Source organism: Dunckerocampus dactyliophorus, chromosome 9, assembly GCF_027744805.1.
Source record: "Dunckerocampus dactyliophorus isolate RoL2022-P2 chromosome 9, RoL_Ddac_1.1, whole genome shotgun sequence".
Lineage (NCBI taxonomy): Eukaryota > Metazoa > Chordata > Actinopteri > Syngnathiformes > Syngnathidae > Dunckerocampus > Dunckerocampus dactyliophorus.
The window spans coordinates 25391532-25407996 of record NC_072827.1 but is presented as its reverse complement, the minus strand read 5'-3'; the positions used below and the strand labels follow the sequence as shown (position 1 = coordinate 25407996).

Sequence of the window (16465 nt, the reverse complement as noted above, 5' to 3'; positions counted from 1 at the left end):
TATTTTTTTTTTTCAGAAGCATGTGCCTTCAAAAGAACTACATTGGAAGTATGCACTGAAAACACAATAGGCTCATAACTTGAGTCATCATTTCAAATTTGACAATGATACTATAAAAAGTGAGCATTTTAAACAGGTTAGTCTAAAGCTGAGATGAGAGGTTCCAAAAGCGTTCCATATGGAGACACTTCGTCACACCAGGGGCACGTTGCACAAAAGCGGGATTCAGACATCCAGGATAAACGACTGAGCTGAGCTCAACCAACCCAGAACAAGACTGTCGAGACTTAATTGGTTGCACAAAGTCCAAGCCAGGATGAATACACACTGATTGATCAAGCCGGGTGTAACCAATCCTGGATCAGTGCGCGTACACGGGACATAAGAAGAAAACGGAAAAGAAAACAAGTATCATTCCTCTACTGCTAAAACCCACCGAACAATCGACACCAAGACCATTTATGTAGAACTTACATGCACACAAACTTCTTAGTTATTTTGGATGGCTTTTTGTAGCAAACATCTCAAGCACAGGGTTTTAAGAGGTTCGGGTAGGTTAAAATCTCTTGGTTCATGTGGCTTGTCAGCACCTTGCCATGCAGTTATTTATTCTTTTTCGTCAAACCTTCAGGAATTGAATGATGACGGAAGTAGCAGTACTTCTTCATACTTTTAGGAATTATGTCAGAGCAAGAGCGCCGCTGATCCGAGATGCTAAAGCTGCAGCTATATCAAGATAACAGGCATCATTCAGAATTCTGTAGGGTTTTTTTAGAGTGACGACAAACATGTACCCCTTCCATTTCTGACCAGAGAGGGTTTGCCAGATTGAGTCACATATGGTTAAAAAGAATGGGGCTTGTGTTTGAATGGCTATTTAGCAGACAATTTACACAGTCCTCAGCTACCTGAAAGCCATTTCTTTTTGGGAAATTTTGTTTAAAGGTTTGAAGAAAGTCAGTTGAGCGGTGTGATTGATATGATATACCGTATGTACAGTATATGGAGTAGATATACCTAAATCTAACACAGTAATGCAACTATAGTAATGCAAATATAACAATGACATTGAAATCTGACACCGTCTGCACTGAAAGTGTCTTACCATTTAGTTGTTTGCTTACCTTTACAGTGGAGAATAATGTGCTGGTAGGTGGGGCTAAGGGCAGCATCAAAATACAAACAGTGGGCCTTATTTAGCTCACATGTTAAACACCACCGTGGGAACAATCCTACAGTTTTAACACTGAAAGAGAAGAACAGATAATGAGATAGATGAAGGCTACAACTTACAGTACATAAAGCAAAATATAGATTACAATGATGGCTTTGCTTAAGTGAAACAATGCACTGAAGCTACAGACATCCAGCCAGCGCATACAGAACATCTAAACAAAACTGAACATTTTAAAAAGGATACCGAAGAACATGAATCTGCATGGAAATGATAACCTACAGAAGCTCATGAAGTAGTTCCGCACATTTAGACGTTGCGCACATTATTATCATTATCTTCACATAGGCGGTCCTCGTTTTCTGGTGCTCCATGTTTTGACGTTTCGTGGTTACGACACACTGCCATAATTTATTAATACTGTACAAAAAGTAAAAGAACTATTTAGGTGTGCGCGTTGGAGGGACTTCACTTTTGTTTTTTTGTTAAGTTTTCTGATTGTGTCAACAAACAAAAAGGAAAGTGAAAAGTGAAGCAAATTTGGAAAGGCTCAGAAATGGAGAAACTCCGATCAACATTGGCTGCATGCCCGCTCAAATAAAAATGAGACCACCCTTGTTTCTTCAGTTTCCTGTTCATTTTAATGCCTGGTATAACTCAAGGGACATTTGTTTGGACAAATATATTGATGACAACAAACATAGTTAATTAATGTTTAATTGAAGAGCTGATATCTAGCCATTTCCATGGTTTTCTTGATAATAACTAAAATCACTTAAGTTCTTACACCATTAGCTACGGCACTGCACTGCCCAAAAAATACATTTTATGAGTTATTTTTGTTGTGTTGTATTTATGCAAATGAATGTACCCAGTAGTTGTACTAGGCATTAAAATGAACAAGAAAATGAAGAAACAAGGGTAACTCTATGACTCTATAGCATGACTATCTGCTCCTATGAAATGGACAGTGATAACTAAGCAGCGTAGTGGTCTTCCTCCCCAGTAAGGTCGTTACACTAAACTACCTGTAAGTTCACATTGCTGTCGCAGGAACAGAACTGGTAAGTGTACCGAGGACTTCCTGTACTATCAAAAACAAAAACTGCATTGTTAAAAGAAACTGAACAAACCTGTATAGTTGCCGCCTTCGTGGTGAACCCTCTGTACTGAGAAAATAACTACAGCAAGACAAAACAGATTTTTTAAACAAATGAGCTTCCTCCCACAACACTGTCATCAAATGTGATTCATGGAAAAACGAAATGCTACAAGTATTTCTACATTCATCAGTAAAACTTACAGATTGTCAGTGTTTTCATCATAGCCAAGGATCTTTGTCACTTCCCAGTTTCCTGATGTTAAATGTCGGACTTCATTTTGATCTGCTCTGAACTGATACGAGATGAAAATAGACATGTTATGGTTGTGTGTGTTTAAGGAAACATTATAGACTATGCATAATGCATTTTTGCCTGTGAGCATGTCGTAATGGCTCAGTGCTTGTATAACCGGTGTCAAGAGTTTGGGCCGCATTGCGAGCTGTAAGTCAGAGTCGCTTCCAATGGTTGGACCCCAACAAGGCTGCCCTTTGTCACCAGTTTCATTCATAACCTTTATAGACAGAATTTCTAGCCACAGTCAGGGTTTTGAGAGGGTTCAATTTGGTAGCCTTAGCATTAGGTCTCTGCTTTTACAGATTACAGTATATAGTTCCATTGGCTTCATCAGGCCGCAATCATCAACTGGAGCGTAGAGGTTTGCAGCCATGTGTGAAGCAGCTGGGATGAGAATCATCACCTTCAAATTTGAGTCCATGGTGCTCAACCGAAAAAGGGTGGAGTGCCATCTCCGAGTCAGGGATTGGGCCCCGAGTGGAAGAGTTCAAGTATGTTGGGGTCTTGTTCACAAGTGAGGGAAGAATGGAGTAGGAGATTGACATCCATCCATCCATCCATCCATCAATTTTCTATGCCGCTTCTCCTCATTAGGGTTGTGGGTATGCTGGAGCCTATCCCAGCTGACTTCGGGCGAGAGGCAGGGTCCACCCTGGACTGGTCGCCAGCCAATCGCAGGGCAACCAGACAACCATTCACACTCACATTCATACCTATGGACAATTTTGAGTCGCCAGTTAACCTAATATGCATGTTTTTGGAATGTGGGAGGAAACCGGAGTACCCAGAGAAAACCCACGCACGCACCGGGAGAACATGAGATGCGGATCCATGTAGTATCAGTAGTATTACAGACTCTGCATGGGCCTGTCGTGGTGAAGCTTTACCGGTTGATCTATGTTCCCGCTCTCACATACTGTAAGGTCATGAGTTGCGGGTAGTGACCAAAATACCAAGATACAAATCAGTTCCATATATCATCACATGTTTTGTAGCTCCAGGGTTGTGCTGTAATATAAGGTTTGACAGGTTTTCACGGCAGTATTGTGCCACAAAGTAACACAGAAGTCATTTTAAAATACTCTTCAATGAAAAAGAAAGTTCTAAGGAGACACTGTACCATAGAATAGCATAACAAATAAAGACCTGTGTGGTGAACATCGCAATGTGAAGAAACTCTCCACGCCCTCCTTGTTTAACTGGAACAGTCAGGAAGAATCTTTTGCCATCTTTGGAGAATACTGGTTCTTGGTTCTACAGAAAACAAAGACAATCATTCTTTCAGACATCTCGCAAAGTTCCTGTTTGCAGACAGATGTTAATTCACCATTAGTAATGTTAATAAAGTAAAAAAAAAAAACATTGTTATTTTACTTGTTGTCCATATGTTAAAATGGCATTTAAATGTTAAAAATAGGTACAAATATTTTGGGGGCTTGTAACACTTCCAGATTTACACAAGCAATAACATTTTGTATTTGGTAACAATCGCAAGGCTGAGTTTGAATCACAATGTGTAACGGTCCCTTAGAAAATTTCCAATCAATTTAAAGCCGTATCTAACGCATTACCAAGTCAGCAACAAACAACAATTCTTGAGAGTTTATGCTCTGTTTAGGTTGCCACAGAATGATGATGCAATCATGCAGATGCTCCCTGTAGTCGCCGCGGGTGAACTCAGTATGTCATATGACAACACATGTTAACAAATGTTCACAGTCAAGAAAAACAAATCACATTTTTCTCATCTAGGATTTTAGGTTTTTGGGTGATTTAAGTGTTAATAGACTGTGTCAAAACAAAGAAATAACTGTACAGTCACAGATGTGAGGCTGTATGAAAAAAGAAAACAAACCGAAGCAAGATAAACTTAAACTCTTTAAGGCGCAAGGCTGAGTTTGCATCACAAGGCTGAATTTGAATCATAATGTGAAAAGGTCTCTTAGCAAATTTCCAGTCAATATAAAGGAATACAGTATCTTCTGCATTACCATATCAGCAACAAACAGTGGACTTAAACTGCCAAGCTCGCTGAGCACACTGAGCAGGCAAACATCCCCAGCTGCAGGATCAAATCCGTCCATCCATCCATTTTGAGGACCGCTTGTCCTCACGAGGGTCGCGGGCATCAAATCAAATCAAATCTCTTCTTTCTATTCATCTCATTTTTAATTTGTGAAGTTGATTAAAGTTAATTAAGTACAGAAAAGGCTATGTCTTGTACCTTTTTTAATTTAAGATAAATGGATGTAAATACCAGTAACAACATCAACACATTCATTAGCGCTGTTTAATCTTATAAAAGGGTCGGACCCCAGGAGAGGGGGCAGCGTGGCTGCTATGTGTTGCTATGGTAACTGCTACACAACGCTTGCATTGACATACACATGCTGTACATCTACGTAACCAGAATAACAGCTAAAAGCTCAACCAAACCACTTTTAGAAAAACTGACAATTCAAACCACACGCACTAAAATGGGCAAATGTCAACAACAAGTGAACAGTCTGAGACGAGCGTGTGTCATGAATACTTTCATTCAACAAACACTTGGTACCGTTTCAAAGCTAACGCTTAGCCCTACCAAAGCTACAAGTATCATTTCTCCACAGCTAAAACTCATGGAACAAGCAGGTTCATTTCCTCTTCTCCAGTAGCAAAGCTTTGTACATTTTCACATGTACACTAAGCATCAAAGTCTCCCTTTAATTTGTTCCCATCACCCACTAATCAGTATGTTACGAGATTCATTTCTATTGCAAATGTTGACCAGAAATCAGAGAACACGATGCTTGCAAAGGTTGGCCCACATGAAGTAAATTACTTCTGTATAAGCCGACCAGTCACAGTTTTTACGGTCTGCATCGCCACGACTAATGGTTAGATTTTTTTTGGATGTGCACATCATGCTAAACAGGAAGGTTCGGTGGTGGAGGAGGGCTGGATTAATAAGAGGGTTGCCAGTTGTGCATGTCTGATATAGATCATACAGGTTCAGTTGGCAACATTATTGGTACACACCCTCTTCTGACTATGATACAATGGATCATCTATCTTGTGGGACTCATGATATGAGGGATATTATGACAGATAATGCTGTGACCTGCTGTCGGATATTCTAACTGCAACTCCATCTCATGTCAACTTTAGTTCGCCTCATCTCAGATCATTAAATTCTGCTGCAAGACATATGAGCTTTGAGCTTCTCTCTGGGAATTTATCAGCGTCATTATCCATCAGTCCTCCACCGCAGGAAAGTCTACAAAGTCATGAGAGTCTCAATTTCATCTATTCATAGGAATGATGGGATGACATTGCAGTAAGTCTGTCGGCACACTGGAGTGTTTGCATCATCAGAAGTAGGGAATGACAGGTCAAGCTTTCTCTTAAAACTAAAACTGGTAAATTGGGTTTTGTATGACCAAATCTCAACCTTTTAAAAATGCCAAACCCTACTACTGGTGACAGCTTGGTTGTGACTGTGTTGCTATGGTAATAGGCAACAATGATATACAGCACGTAACCAAAAGAATGTCAGTTTAAAGCTAAACAAAACCGATTTTTGAAAACCACAAGCACTTCAATGGACATATGCCAAAAATGAGTAAACAGACCAAGATCATCATATGCCAATGATTATTTCAAAAACAAAATACTAACGTGACAAAAGCGAACACTTAGCCGTTCCAACAGCGCGAGTATCATTCCTCTATTGCTAAAACACCCTCAACTATCAGCGTTTACCAGTAAAAGAGATATCTCAATTTTCCCATTCACAATAACCGTCTAACCTTTACTTTGATACCAACATTATGCATGTACACCTTGTACATGCAGAAAAAACCTTTTTATTTTTAATACATTTTTTTCTAGCAAAATCAGGAGAGCCCTCCCCTAATGTAGCCAAAAGATTACCTGTTTGGAAAGCCAGAGTTCAGAAGTTTCTTCATGTCTCTAAAAAAGGACAAAGCGAAATGTGTCAGTACTTTTTCTGTTTTTTCAAATAGAATACCAGTTATAAAGTTTTCTCTTTGTGTCTCCAAACTCATCGATTACAGTAAATAGTTGGAAATGTACAAATAATACACACAATCAGATTGGATCATTTTTGTCTACTTGAGATGAGTCTTTTTGTGTGTTTTACAATGAGTATTTTGTTGCAATCGGTTCCGTGTTGGCAAATATAAATAAAGTAGGGGTGTCCAAAACTTTTCCACCGAGGGCCACATAATGAAAAATACCACTTTGATATTTTGTGATTTTTATGTATATTTCAAGAAAAAAACTGCCTCTCAGCTTTGTGACGTAAGTGAAAAAGCATATTATTAGTATGAACATCCAAGGTCTGTGCTCTTTTTTTAACGTTTTGCTGTTGTTGTTTTGTTAATTTTCCGACTTTCTTTCTTCTTAAATAATCTTTGTAAATGTACTTGTCGTAAATAATACGACAAGTAATATTAAGTAATACAAGTATATTATAAGTAATACAATATAATATTTTGATTTTATTCCCTTATTATTATAACTTTTTCCCCAACTTAATGTTCCAGAAATGGCACCTTTATTTAGTTTTGTATGTTTCTCATGATATCACGGCTGGGTATACAGTATACTGTATACTGACCTCCGCTGACAACCAATGGGTTGACAAGCTTGTTGTGAGTGCATAGATAGCTCATGATTGGCTCCTGCCAAAGCAAGAGCGACCACTGACTCGCAAGAGGCACAGCATTTAAACAATCAGTAGTAATTCTGAAGTAAAGGAGCTGCTACAAGAATAGAATTTAGCTATAAATTAGCCGCACAGCTGTATAAGCCGCAGGGTTCAAAGTTGAAGAAAATATTAGCGTCTTATAGAAATTTACGGTGCTTTCTTTTGTCTTCATTGCAATTTGAGAACATTTCCCCTCCTCTCATCTCTCTTAGTGTGTGAGGTGTCCATACCATAACACAAGCTCCTGTAGTGGTGTCACACACAGTCAGGATGGAAATGTTCTGAGCCCGGTTCAACCACCTGACAGCTGTATGGATCTTACTGATCCATTTTACCATGGTCACATAATGTTCCCTGGGGGGAGAAAATGGTCATGACAACACCTTGTTCTCTCATCCTGTAATTTGATAAGACCAATGGATAGGGTTGTATCCAGTAAACCAGGGGTCACCAACGTTTTTCCTTGTGAGAGCTACTTTTACAAAATGAAAATGGCCAAGAGCTACTCATTTTTGTAACATTTATTTTCAGAGCTTATTTTAAACCCAAACAAACATTAACAAACGAACAAACGAACATTAACAAAATGCTGGTGTCCACAACTCACATTTTGTATTTCAGAATGCATTTCTTTCTACTGTTCTTTCATTATTAACTGAAAACCTGAATGAAAAGCAGGCTTGTGGGCACCTCATGTGGTCATGGGGGGCTACCTGGTGCCCGCGGGCACCACGTTGGTGACCCCTGCAGTAAACTATGATTGCTTTGTCATTTTTAAATGTATAAAGGAGAGAAATGGAGCTCTTCTCACCGTAGTTTGAGGCTGTCTGGAGGCATCAGCTCCAACGTGTGGGTCGGCCCATAAAGGTTGACAACAAAGAGCTTCACCACAGGATTGGGCTGGCCTGCCTGCATGTAGAACAAACAGTCAGTGCTTTAGTAAAAAAACCTTAAACACTGATGAAAAAAAAACGTAAAAAAATTCTTAAATAGAAAGTTAAAATACAGGAAAAGAGCAAGTGAATTTTCACTGATGTTTGATGTTTTCACCACTGATTTCACTAAAAGTGCTACAGTCAACACTGCGGTTCAAACATCTATCTATCACGTTTTTTCAAAACTTAAAATAATTAATAAATGATCCCTGTTTCGTGGTTGACTATGGCCTATTATTATTAGCCAAAAAACGTTGAATGACACGTCATATGTACAAGTAGTACTCTTGTCACTAGGCGTCGGTAACGTTACACTGATGAGACATTACCTTACTTTAACAGTGCATGTAGTCAGCCATGCCATGTCCGACATAATAGAGTGAAAAAAAAAGCTCTCCTCCCATTCCGTGTGGCTGTGGTACGTTTTTGGCTTCTTACTTTGCCCTTCTTCCCCATTCCTTTTGAAACACTTGCAATTAACAACAAATAAAAGGGAGGTAATCTAGCTCGGTAAATTGCTATATGCTGTGAGCAGCGGCTGTCTCTTATGTCCCTGCAGTGATCCTGTAGCCTGCACATTAGTGTTGCGCAATGTGGTGTAAACAAAGACTAATAGGAGTGTAAAGGTGACTATAGGGGTGCTATTTCATGGCTACAGGGCTCTAATAATGGTAACAACCTTATTTAGAAAGTCATAAACAGGTTTTCCATGGTCTAATTAACAAGGGATGACTGCATTATGCAGTGCATTTACACAATTACATTGTGTAATACTGACACAGCAGAAAACTACAGAAGGCAATTTTGCATGTGCATGCTGAAGAGCTGAAAAAGTAATGAACTGTTGTATGGAAAATGTGGAATTCCAAAAAAACCTGAAATTTTTTGAATTTCAAAATTAGCCTGATAGCCTGAATTTATTGAATTGGTTGAACGTTTTCATGTTCATCGGTTGAGAAATGTGTGTGTAAAAATTCTCAAGATCAAAAGGAATTTGAGTTATGGAAAATATGGAATTTCAGGAACATTGGAAATTGAAAAAAAATTACAAAATTGTTATTCTGAATGTCCCAAATGAGCTGAATGATGAATGATGGAGCTGAACCTAATCTACATGCAACAAAAAATATAAACACAACATGAGCTGAACTCAAAACTCAAAGATCTAAAACCTTTTCTATGTACTGTATACACAAAAGGCCTGTCTCTCTCAAATATTGTTTACAAATCTGTATAAATCTGTGTTAGTGAGCATTCATGATTCAATAACCTACCACCTCACAGGTGTGGCATATCAAGACGGTGATGAGACGGCATGATTGTTGCACAGGTGTGTCTTAAGTTGGCCGCAATAAAAAGCCAGTCCCAAATGTTAAGTTTAACTGGTCTGAACGCCAGTCAGTATCTGGTGTGATCATCATTTGCCTCAAATACCATATACGCCGATCCAGAGCATCTGTACATTCAAAACATTGTTGATATATCAACACATAATACTTAAAAGGCAATAATTAGCTTGATACAATGTAAATCGCATGCAGGTATAATCAAGCATGTATCATCGATCACAGTTTAATTGTAGTTGGGAAGCAACCTTCAATCAGGCATTGTTGTTATTTGTTGGTGAGTGGTGAGCGTCATGTTTAAGGAATGCTATTTGGATCGGGGGCACTATACACGACTGGTGGCTCGTCAGTGGATAAGCACTTTCCCGCTTCCTCTCAGAATGACAGTGATGGACAGTGACAGCTCTGCAGTTCCTGCTTTGAACAGAGTCGGAGCTGTTGAGCTTTTTTCAACTTTCTCCCTTCAATTACTGTCCTGCTCCACTCAAAGACTGGGCAGATCATTCCTCCCCCACACCATGCGGCTTTTCAACACAACAGTGTATTATGCACTACTATTTTTATTACTATTATTATTATTATGCACTACTATTACTGCACTACAAATTTGAAGTGATCTGTTATGTATTTATGTATTCTTATTTATTTTCTAATCTCTCCTATCTTGCTTTGTTTTATTTTTTAGTGTTTAAGTTTCTTATGACATATTTGCAGAGCTGCTGGAAATATGAATTTCTCTTGAAGATAAATAAAGTATATATCCATCTATCCATCCATCTCCTGTACCTATAAATAGTAACATCAAGTTGCTCTATGACAGTAACAAAAGGACAATGGGACATTATGATTTATTTCTGTGGAAGCACAGTGTACAAACCCTAGCTTGAGGCTGGCTTGTGAAATATGTGAATATGTTCATTCACTTTAGGATAAATAAGCACATTTGTGTCATTTAACTACAATATCAAAATAATGCCCACAATCTAAAAGCATGTCCATCACTGTGGATGTCTTACATAATGACCACCACTGTTTCATATTAAGAAATGTAGCAAGTAGAATGTGGATGAATTACCTTGGGATATGGATACTGCTTTCCTTTGGGGTATGTCATGCCCGTGAAGCGAGGCAAAGCCATGTTGGGCACCAGACTGTCGTTAAGAACCAGGAAGGCCAACCTCTCTCCATCAGGTGACCACCAGTGTGCCACATGAGTCTGAAGGATCTCCTCTGAGGGGACATAGTGATCTTTCAATATCACAAACCTTAACTAGCTTTCATTTGAGGAATGTTTACCACATTTAGGGCTTATTGATTGTCAAACAAGCACCCATTATCCTGGTGTTTTTTTTTATTACTGATTTGTACAGTGGGTGAAACAATTATGTAATCCTCTAATGATTCTGTAAGTTTACTCCCTAACAAAGATATGAGCAGTCCATGATTATCGGCGGTTTATTGTCACAGGATGAAATACTTATTTTCCCCAATGTACAGTGGTACCTTGGTTTTTGTTAATTAGTTCCAAAAGGTCAGACGAAAACCGAAATGTACAAAAACCCAAGCATTTTTTGCCACAGGAAATAATGTAAATCCAATTAATCTGTTCCAGACACAAAAAATCTGAATAATCAATACATTTATGGATAATAATTATAAACAGGAGGAGCAGAGAGGGAGGAGGGCAAGGGACGGAGAAGGTTCTTGAATTCAATCGTATTCCTCACCTCCTTTATCACAATGCTGGCACTCACAACTTTTTTGGGCCGCAGGCGGGTTCTACAGCAGTCACACGCATTAAAAAATGCACGGACAGTGAGTCACCAAGGCGTAGGGTGCTTTGTTTGGGCGCGGAATGATACAGTACAGGGTAAGTAATAGTTTTTTATGTGCAATATTGTACAATAACAGTGTTCAAAAACCGGGGCCACATTTAAGGAAAAAATTGTTATCAAAAACTGAATCATACAAAAACTGGGACATTCGACGACCAAGGTGTGACTGCACATACAACTGAAATGTACCTTCATAAAGCCAGTCAGCAATCCCATTAAATATGAGCCCTTCCTTCCCTGAGGACGTCAGCCTGAGGGAGTTGCTCTTCACATCTGACTGGTAGTAAATATTATTTTCAAATATGTAGATCTGTAAAGACAAAGGAAATTGTTTTGCGTCAATAGTTTTGAAAAATGTATGCAGACAGAGATTTGTCATTCTCTTTCTTCAGTCAAAATTAGGAAACTACTGAAAAAAAGTACTGACATAATTCATGTAAAAATTGTAAATTGTATACATTTTCAAAAGATATGCATTAAGACACCTATTTTTTTCTCACCAATTGTTGGCCTTGCACTCCCCAGGCAGCGTACTGCAGGACTGAATTCAGCACTTCTGGAGGGTCCAGCTCCCAAACCTCCCTGGATTAACAAAAATAAAAAAAATATCATGTGACATAAAGCTGCTTTACAAAAGTAAAGTAGGCGCAGTGGAAAGGGTTAAAAAGGCTCCACAAAGATTGAATCGAGGTAACTGGATGGTTCTTGTTTGTTGAAAATGTTTTGTCTTTCATACAAAAGGCTTCTTCAGAAAAGACGAAAGGTGAAAAGTTTTCAACAAATAAGAAGAGTACAGTTGTCTCGAATCAACCATTCCGGCGGATGACCTGCATCATACAAATGACTGAGAAGAGTTTTGTACTGATAAATGAATAATATAAATACATAAAATAAAATACAAATAAAATGTATGCATAGGTTTCATTGGGGTCACGGTGAGCCGGAGTCTAACCCAGCTGGGTTGGGTGAGCGGTGGGGTACACCCTGGACTCTCCGGGGCCAGCGTTCACATTCACATGAGTAATTTAGATTCTCCAATTGACCTAACATGCATGTTATTGGACTACAGGAGGAAACCGGAGGAAACCCGCACAAGGACATTTATGACGAAAATCTTTTTTTTTACTTTGCAGTTGATTTGCATTAGCGTCATTCACCCTGAGCCTTGTTTTGCCAGATTGGCTGGCAGTGCGGGACAGAGAAAGAAGACGCACCAAGTCTTCACCGGAAAGACGCCAGATTTTTACTTTGTGCTCCGCTGTGCTGTGTTCTTTCTCGCTTCTCCTTCATGTTACCTCCAGTCTTTTTCCTGTGCTCATTTTTTTTATCTCTTTGTAATGTAACTTCCTGCCTGTCTTCGTTTCTTGTTACTTGTTTTTGTTCCTGCCTATGTGCTGTGTTTGCCACACTGCTTTTACCTTTTCTACCGTTTTATTTTTTGTTGTCACATTCCATTTTTTTCCATCCTGTCTTTGATTTTGTATTGTGCCTTCTACTTTTATTCTTTTTGTATTTCCTCCCTAGATTTTACTTCCAGCACAGGGCGGGGCAAGGAAGTAAATTGTACGAGTGCACAATAATTATCGGATAGCTACCGATAAAGACAATAACATTAAAAAATAGCCACAGTGTTATCATGTTGTTGTTTTTTTTACACTGATGGTGATGTTGGCAATAAGATTCCTAACAGTTTTTGTCAATTTGTTCACTATTATAGTTAATAGTTTCATTACCACTGTTACCAGTAATAAGTATGACTGTTTGATACAGTATTATCATTGTGGCTAATGATATTATTTTGTTATTTCCATTATGATCTTTATGACCGTTATAGACATTTGCTGGTGTAGTCCTGTTGTTTGTTTCTGTTGTGTTGTTATTGTTGCTGGTGTTGTTGTCTGTCTCTGTATTGCCCCCGCACTCTCTCCTCTGTCTTATTTTCTCTTCATCTCAATCCCCTCCTGCTCCAAATTTGCATAGCAAGATGTTTAATGCTATGCAAATTAAGTCAAATGAAATCTATGGAACAGGACAAAAGCATCTTTAACTTTTCCCTGGCAGAGAAAATATGTTTAGCATGTAAGGGCATGTGTGCCAATATTACCCGTACTGTGCTGTAGGTGGGCTAGTGTGAGCAAATCAAGTGCTACTTTTCTGTGATGTGCTGCAAACGGCCTGTTGTAACTTTCCCTGAGCTCACGTGTAAACAAACATGGTGTTGATGATGTGGGACTTCTCATGGTTTCAGAGGAAGACATTTTTCCAAATGCTCCAAATGCTTTGTAGACATTGCAGGATGAGGGGAAAAAAAACATTAAGTTTCAACACATCAAACCTTATCAGCCACCTGAAACGCCAACATCGCTACGACGCCCGGGGCTGGTTCCTATCGCCGCGATGTTTGAAAAGAACAAAAAAGTTCCCGAAAGCTAACGGTATGAAAATGATGGCACTGGATGACCAGTCCTTTACCATCGTTGAACATACAGTACCGGCTACTACGAGAGTTTGTACTTCCGAACCGCCGCTTTGTTTTTATGTTTTGTTAATAGCAGCGATGTCATGATATTTGGTTAGAACTGTTATACAGGTTTGTCAAATCCAACTTAGTTTGAGTCGTTCTTACCTCCAGGTATGTGCAAAGTACAGTAAAATCTAAATTTAAAAAAGAATGGATAAAAAGTTCTCGGTTATCGGTATCAGTATCAGAGTATCTTAGACATTCTACCATCTGATCCGTGCCGCCCCTCATACTTTCAACATACACGTTGTCTGCTTTGGGGTCTGACTAGTTGCGAGTCGTCACAGTGATTCCAACTATTAATGAAGAGAAAAACAGTTACCTTGTGTGAATATTATAGATGCTGTACGAAGCCCTGTAGGAATGTCGGTAAACCTGGAGCAAAATAAGCACAGAGGGTGCGGGATTAAAAGATGACACATTAACGTGACAAGCAGCAGTGCCACAGATAATGACATCATGACAAAAATGAAAAGGAAAAAGGCTTCAAACAGACTGCTCGCTGCTCACAGCGATATTATCTGTAGAGAATGCAATTTGCACGGGTGACAGCTGTGGCACGATTCCATCCAGAGAAACACGTCGCTGTGTGCTTTGCCTTTTGAAAAGCTGTGCCTGACATGATAACATGATCATACACCCCACGGATGCTGAGAGCGACAGCACACAAAATTGGCCTTTCATTATTCATCATAAAAATTACAATAAAGGATCTTTTTTTTTAAATAATTGGAAAAAAATTTTAAAAAAAAACAACATAATTCTCACACATTAAAAAAATAATGGTGTTGGTGGTGGCTTTTTTTTCTACTATCACGTTTTTTTAGATTTGTCCCATCCGAGCATTTATGGTAGAAGCTGGGCCTGGAATTTAAACTCATCTCTAGAATTTTTGAATAAATTACTTTTAAAGCTAGTCCATCAGTTTTATGCAGGGCAATTTCAAGAAAAAGTTAGAGCAAAATAGCCTGTCAAGTTTTGCACTGAAAGCCAGAAATAGGGTGGAATTGTGTAGCGGATTGCTGAAAAATACAGCGCTTGCCTTAGCGTGCGACTGTCACTGAAAATCACAGATTAATCTGTCAATGTCAAACCCAAACACGCATTCAAAGTTAATTATTGTATTTATGATTGTTCTTTTTTTGGTACTTCTCAGAGGGAATGGAACATGACAAAAAAAACATGACAAAAGGAAAAGAAATGTCTGTACCAGCTGTGAATGCAGTTATAATGTAGAATCCAAACAACTAGAATTACATGATGACTCGGCATGTCACGAGACATTCGGTTCACGAGATGAGACGATACACGAGATTGGGCTGACGAGATTTTAACATTACTTTAAGAAAAGTAAAAATATGACTATATACAGTACGTATATGTATAGATATACAGTATCTACGTATTAAATTTCTACTACGTTACACTTTTCTGCACACTCTGTGTGTATCGGCCCCGCCTCCACCCACCAAGACAAAGACACTGTACGATTGACAAGAAGGGCTCATTCTGTTCATGCCGTTGTTCTATGGAACAAACACACCAAGGTGCTAAAACCAACAAATAGAGCGAATCCTCTTCCTGCCTGTTTGGAGGTGAGAGACGAGGAAAACAGACATGCATGAACATGGCAATGTATCGAGGCTGGCAGGACCTCCAATGAAGAATGGCAGAAAGACCATTGGAAGTTTCTTTAACTCTTAGGAGTCTTTGATCTTGTGGATGCAGAAAATTAATAAAATAGGTGGCGTAGCATGATGACACAGTCAGACAAATGCTCCCTTTTAATATACCGGTAGGTCGAAAAAGTGCAGATGTCAAAGTGCCTACAAGTTTTTAACTGGTGAAAATCAGTCCAGTAGACCTCAAGAAAATATCCAATCCAGTGTCAGTAAATGTGGCTGAAAAAAAAAACAACCAAAGCGTGTGAGATCTTGTAGAAAACTTGCAAGCAGCAGAACCAAAGCCATTGGAGACGTTACGTCACAAGCCCATTAGATGGAGGTTAAAAAGCAGGCGATGCCTTCAGGGCTTTCACCGCACAGGTGCCTTTGATGGACTGCATACAGTAGAATCTGCTGACATATGGATTGGCTCAAACTGACAGTGTAAGGACACAACTGCTGCACTCATTAAGTACAGTCTGGAAGCTTGTATCAAGCCATAATGTTTGTATGAATTACATTTCATTTGTCATCAGAAAATGATTCAGGGGAAATGCTGTTTTGGTAGTCTCGTCTTTTAAATGTGCTGATTTGGTACTAATATCATGACTGTGATTGCGTACTTAGTTATGTGATTTTATGTCATGCTTATATAGATCCACATCTGCATGCTAACTAATCTTTCATTAATAACATGGCTCCTGTTTAAACTACTGATCACACGTATTGAGAAACGTAGTCTCTCCTGCCAGTATATTCATGTGTGCACACCCCCACGCGAAAAAAAAACAAACATTCCTTTAAGCGTGTGTACAAATCAGTGTTTAGAACAGGGGGGCAGCCAAGCCGCAGCTTGGTTTTTTATTGGCCCCTTCCACA

At 39.0% G+C, this 16465-nt stretch overlaps 1 protein-coding gene across 13 annotated transcripts in view; it reads right to left on the bottom strand.

Annotated features, from left to right (window-relative positions):
* Positions 1-16465, bottom strand: part of LOC129187956 (inactive dipeptidyl peptidase 10-like) — a 137891-nt gene that overhangs the window by 34002 nt on the left and 87424 nt on the right. For all 13 annotated transcript variants that reach the window (XM_054787823.1, XM_054787825.1, XM_054787826.1 and 10 more), the window contains 11 exons: positions 14245-14297; positions 11902-11983; positions 11591-11711; positions 10642-10796; positions 8097-8194; positions 7516-7639; positions 6487-6525; positions 3718-3825; positions 2478-2569; positions 2308-2355; positions 1125-1246 (listed from right to left, as the gene is read on the bottom strand). In XM_054787823.1, the coding sequence (XP_054643798.1) occupies positions 1125-1246; positions 2308-2355; positions 2478-2569; positions 3718-3825; positions 6487-6525; positions 7516-7639; positions 8097-8194; positions 10642-10796; positions 11591-11711; positions 11902-11983; positions 14245-14297 (1042 nt within the window). The remainder of the gene's footprint in view (positions 1-1124; positions 1247-2307; positions 2356-2477; positions 2570-3717; positions 3826-6486; positions 6526-7515; positions 7640-8096; positions 8195-10641; positions 10797-11590; positions 11712-11901; positions 11984-14244; positions 14298-16465) is intronic.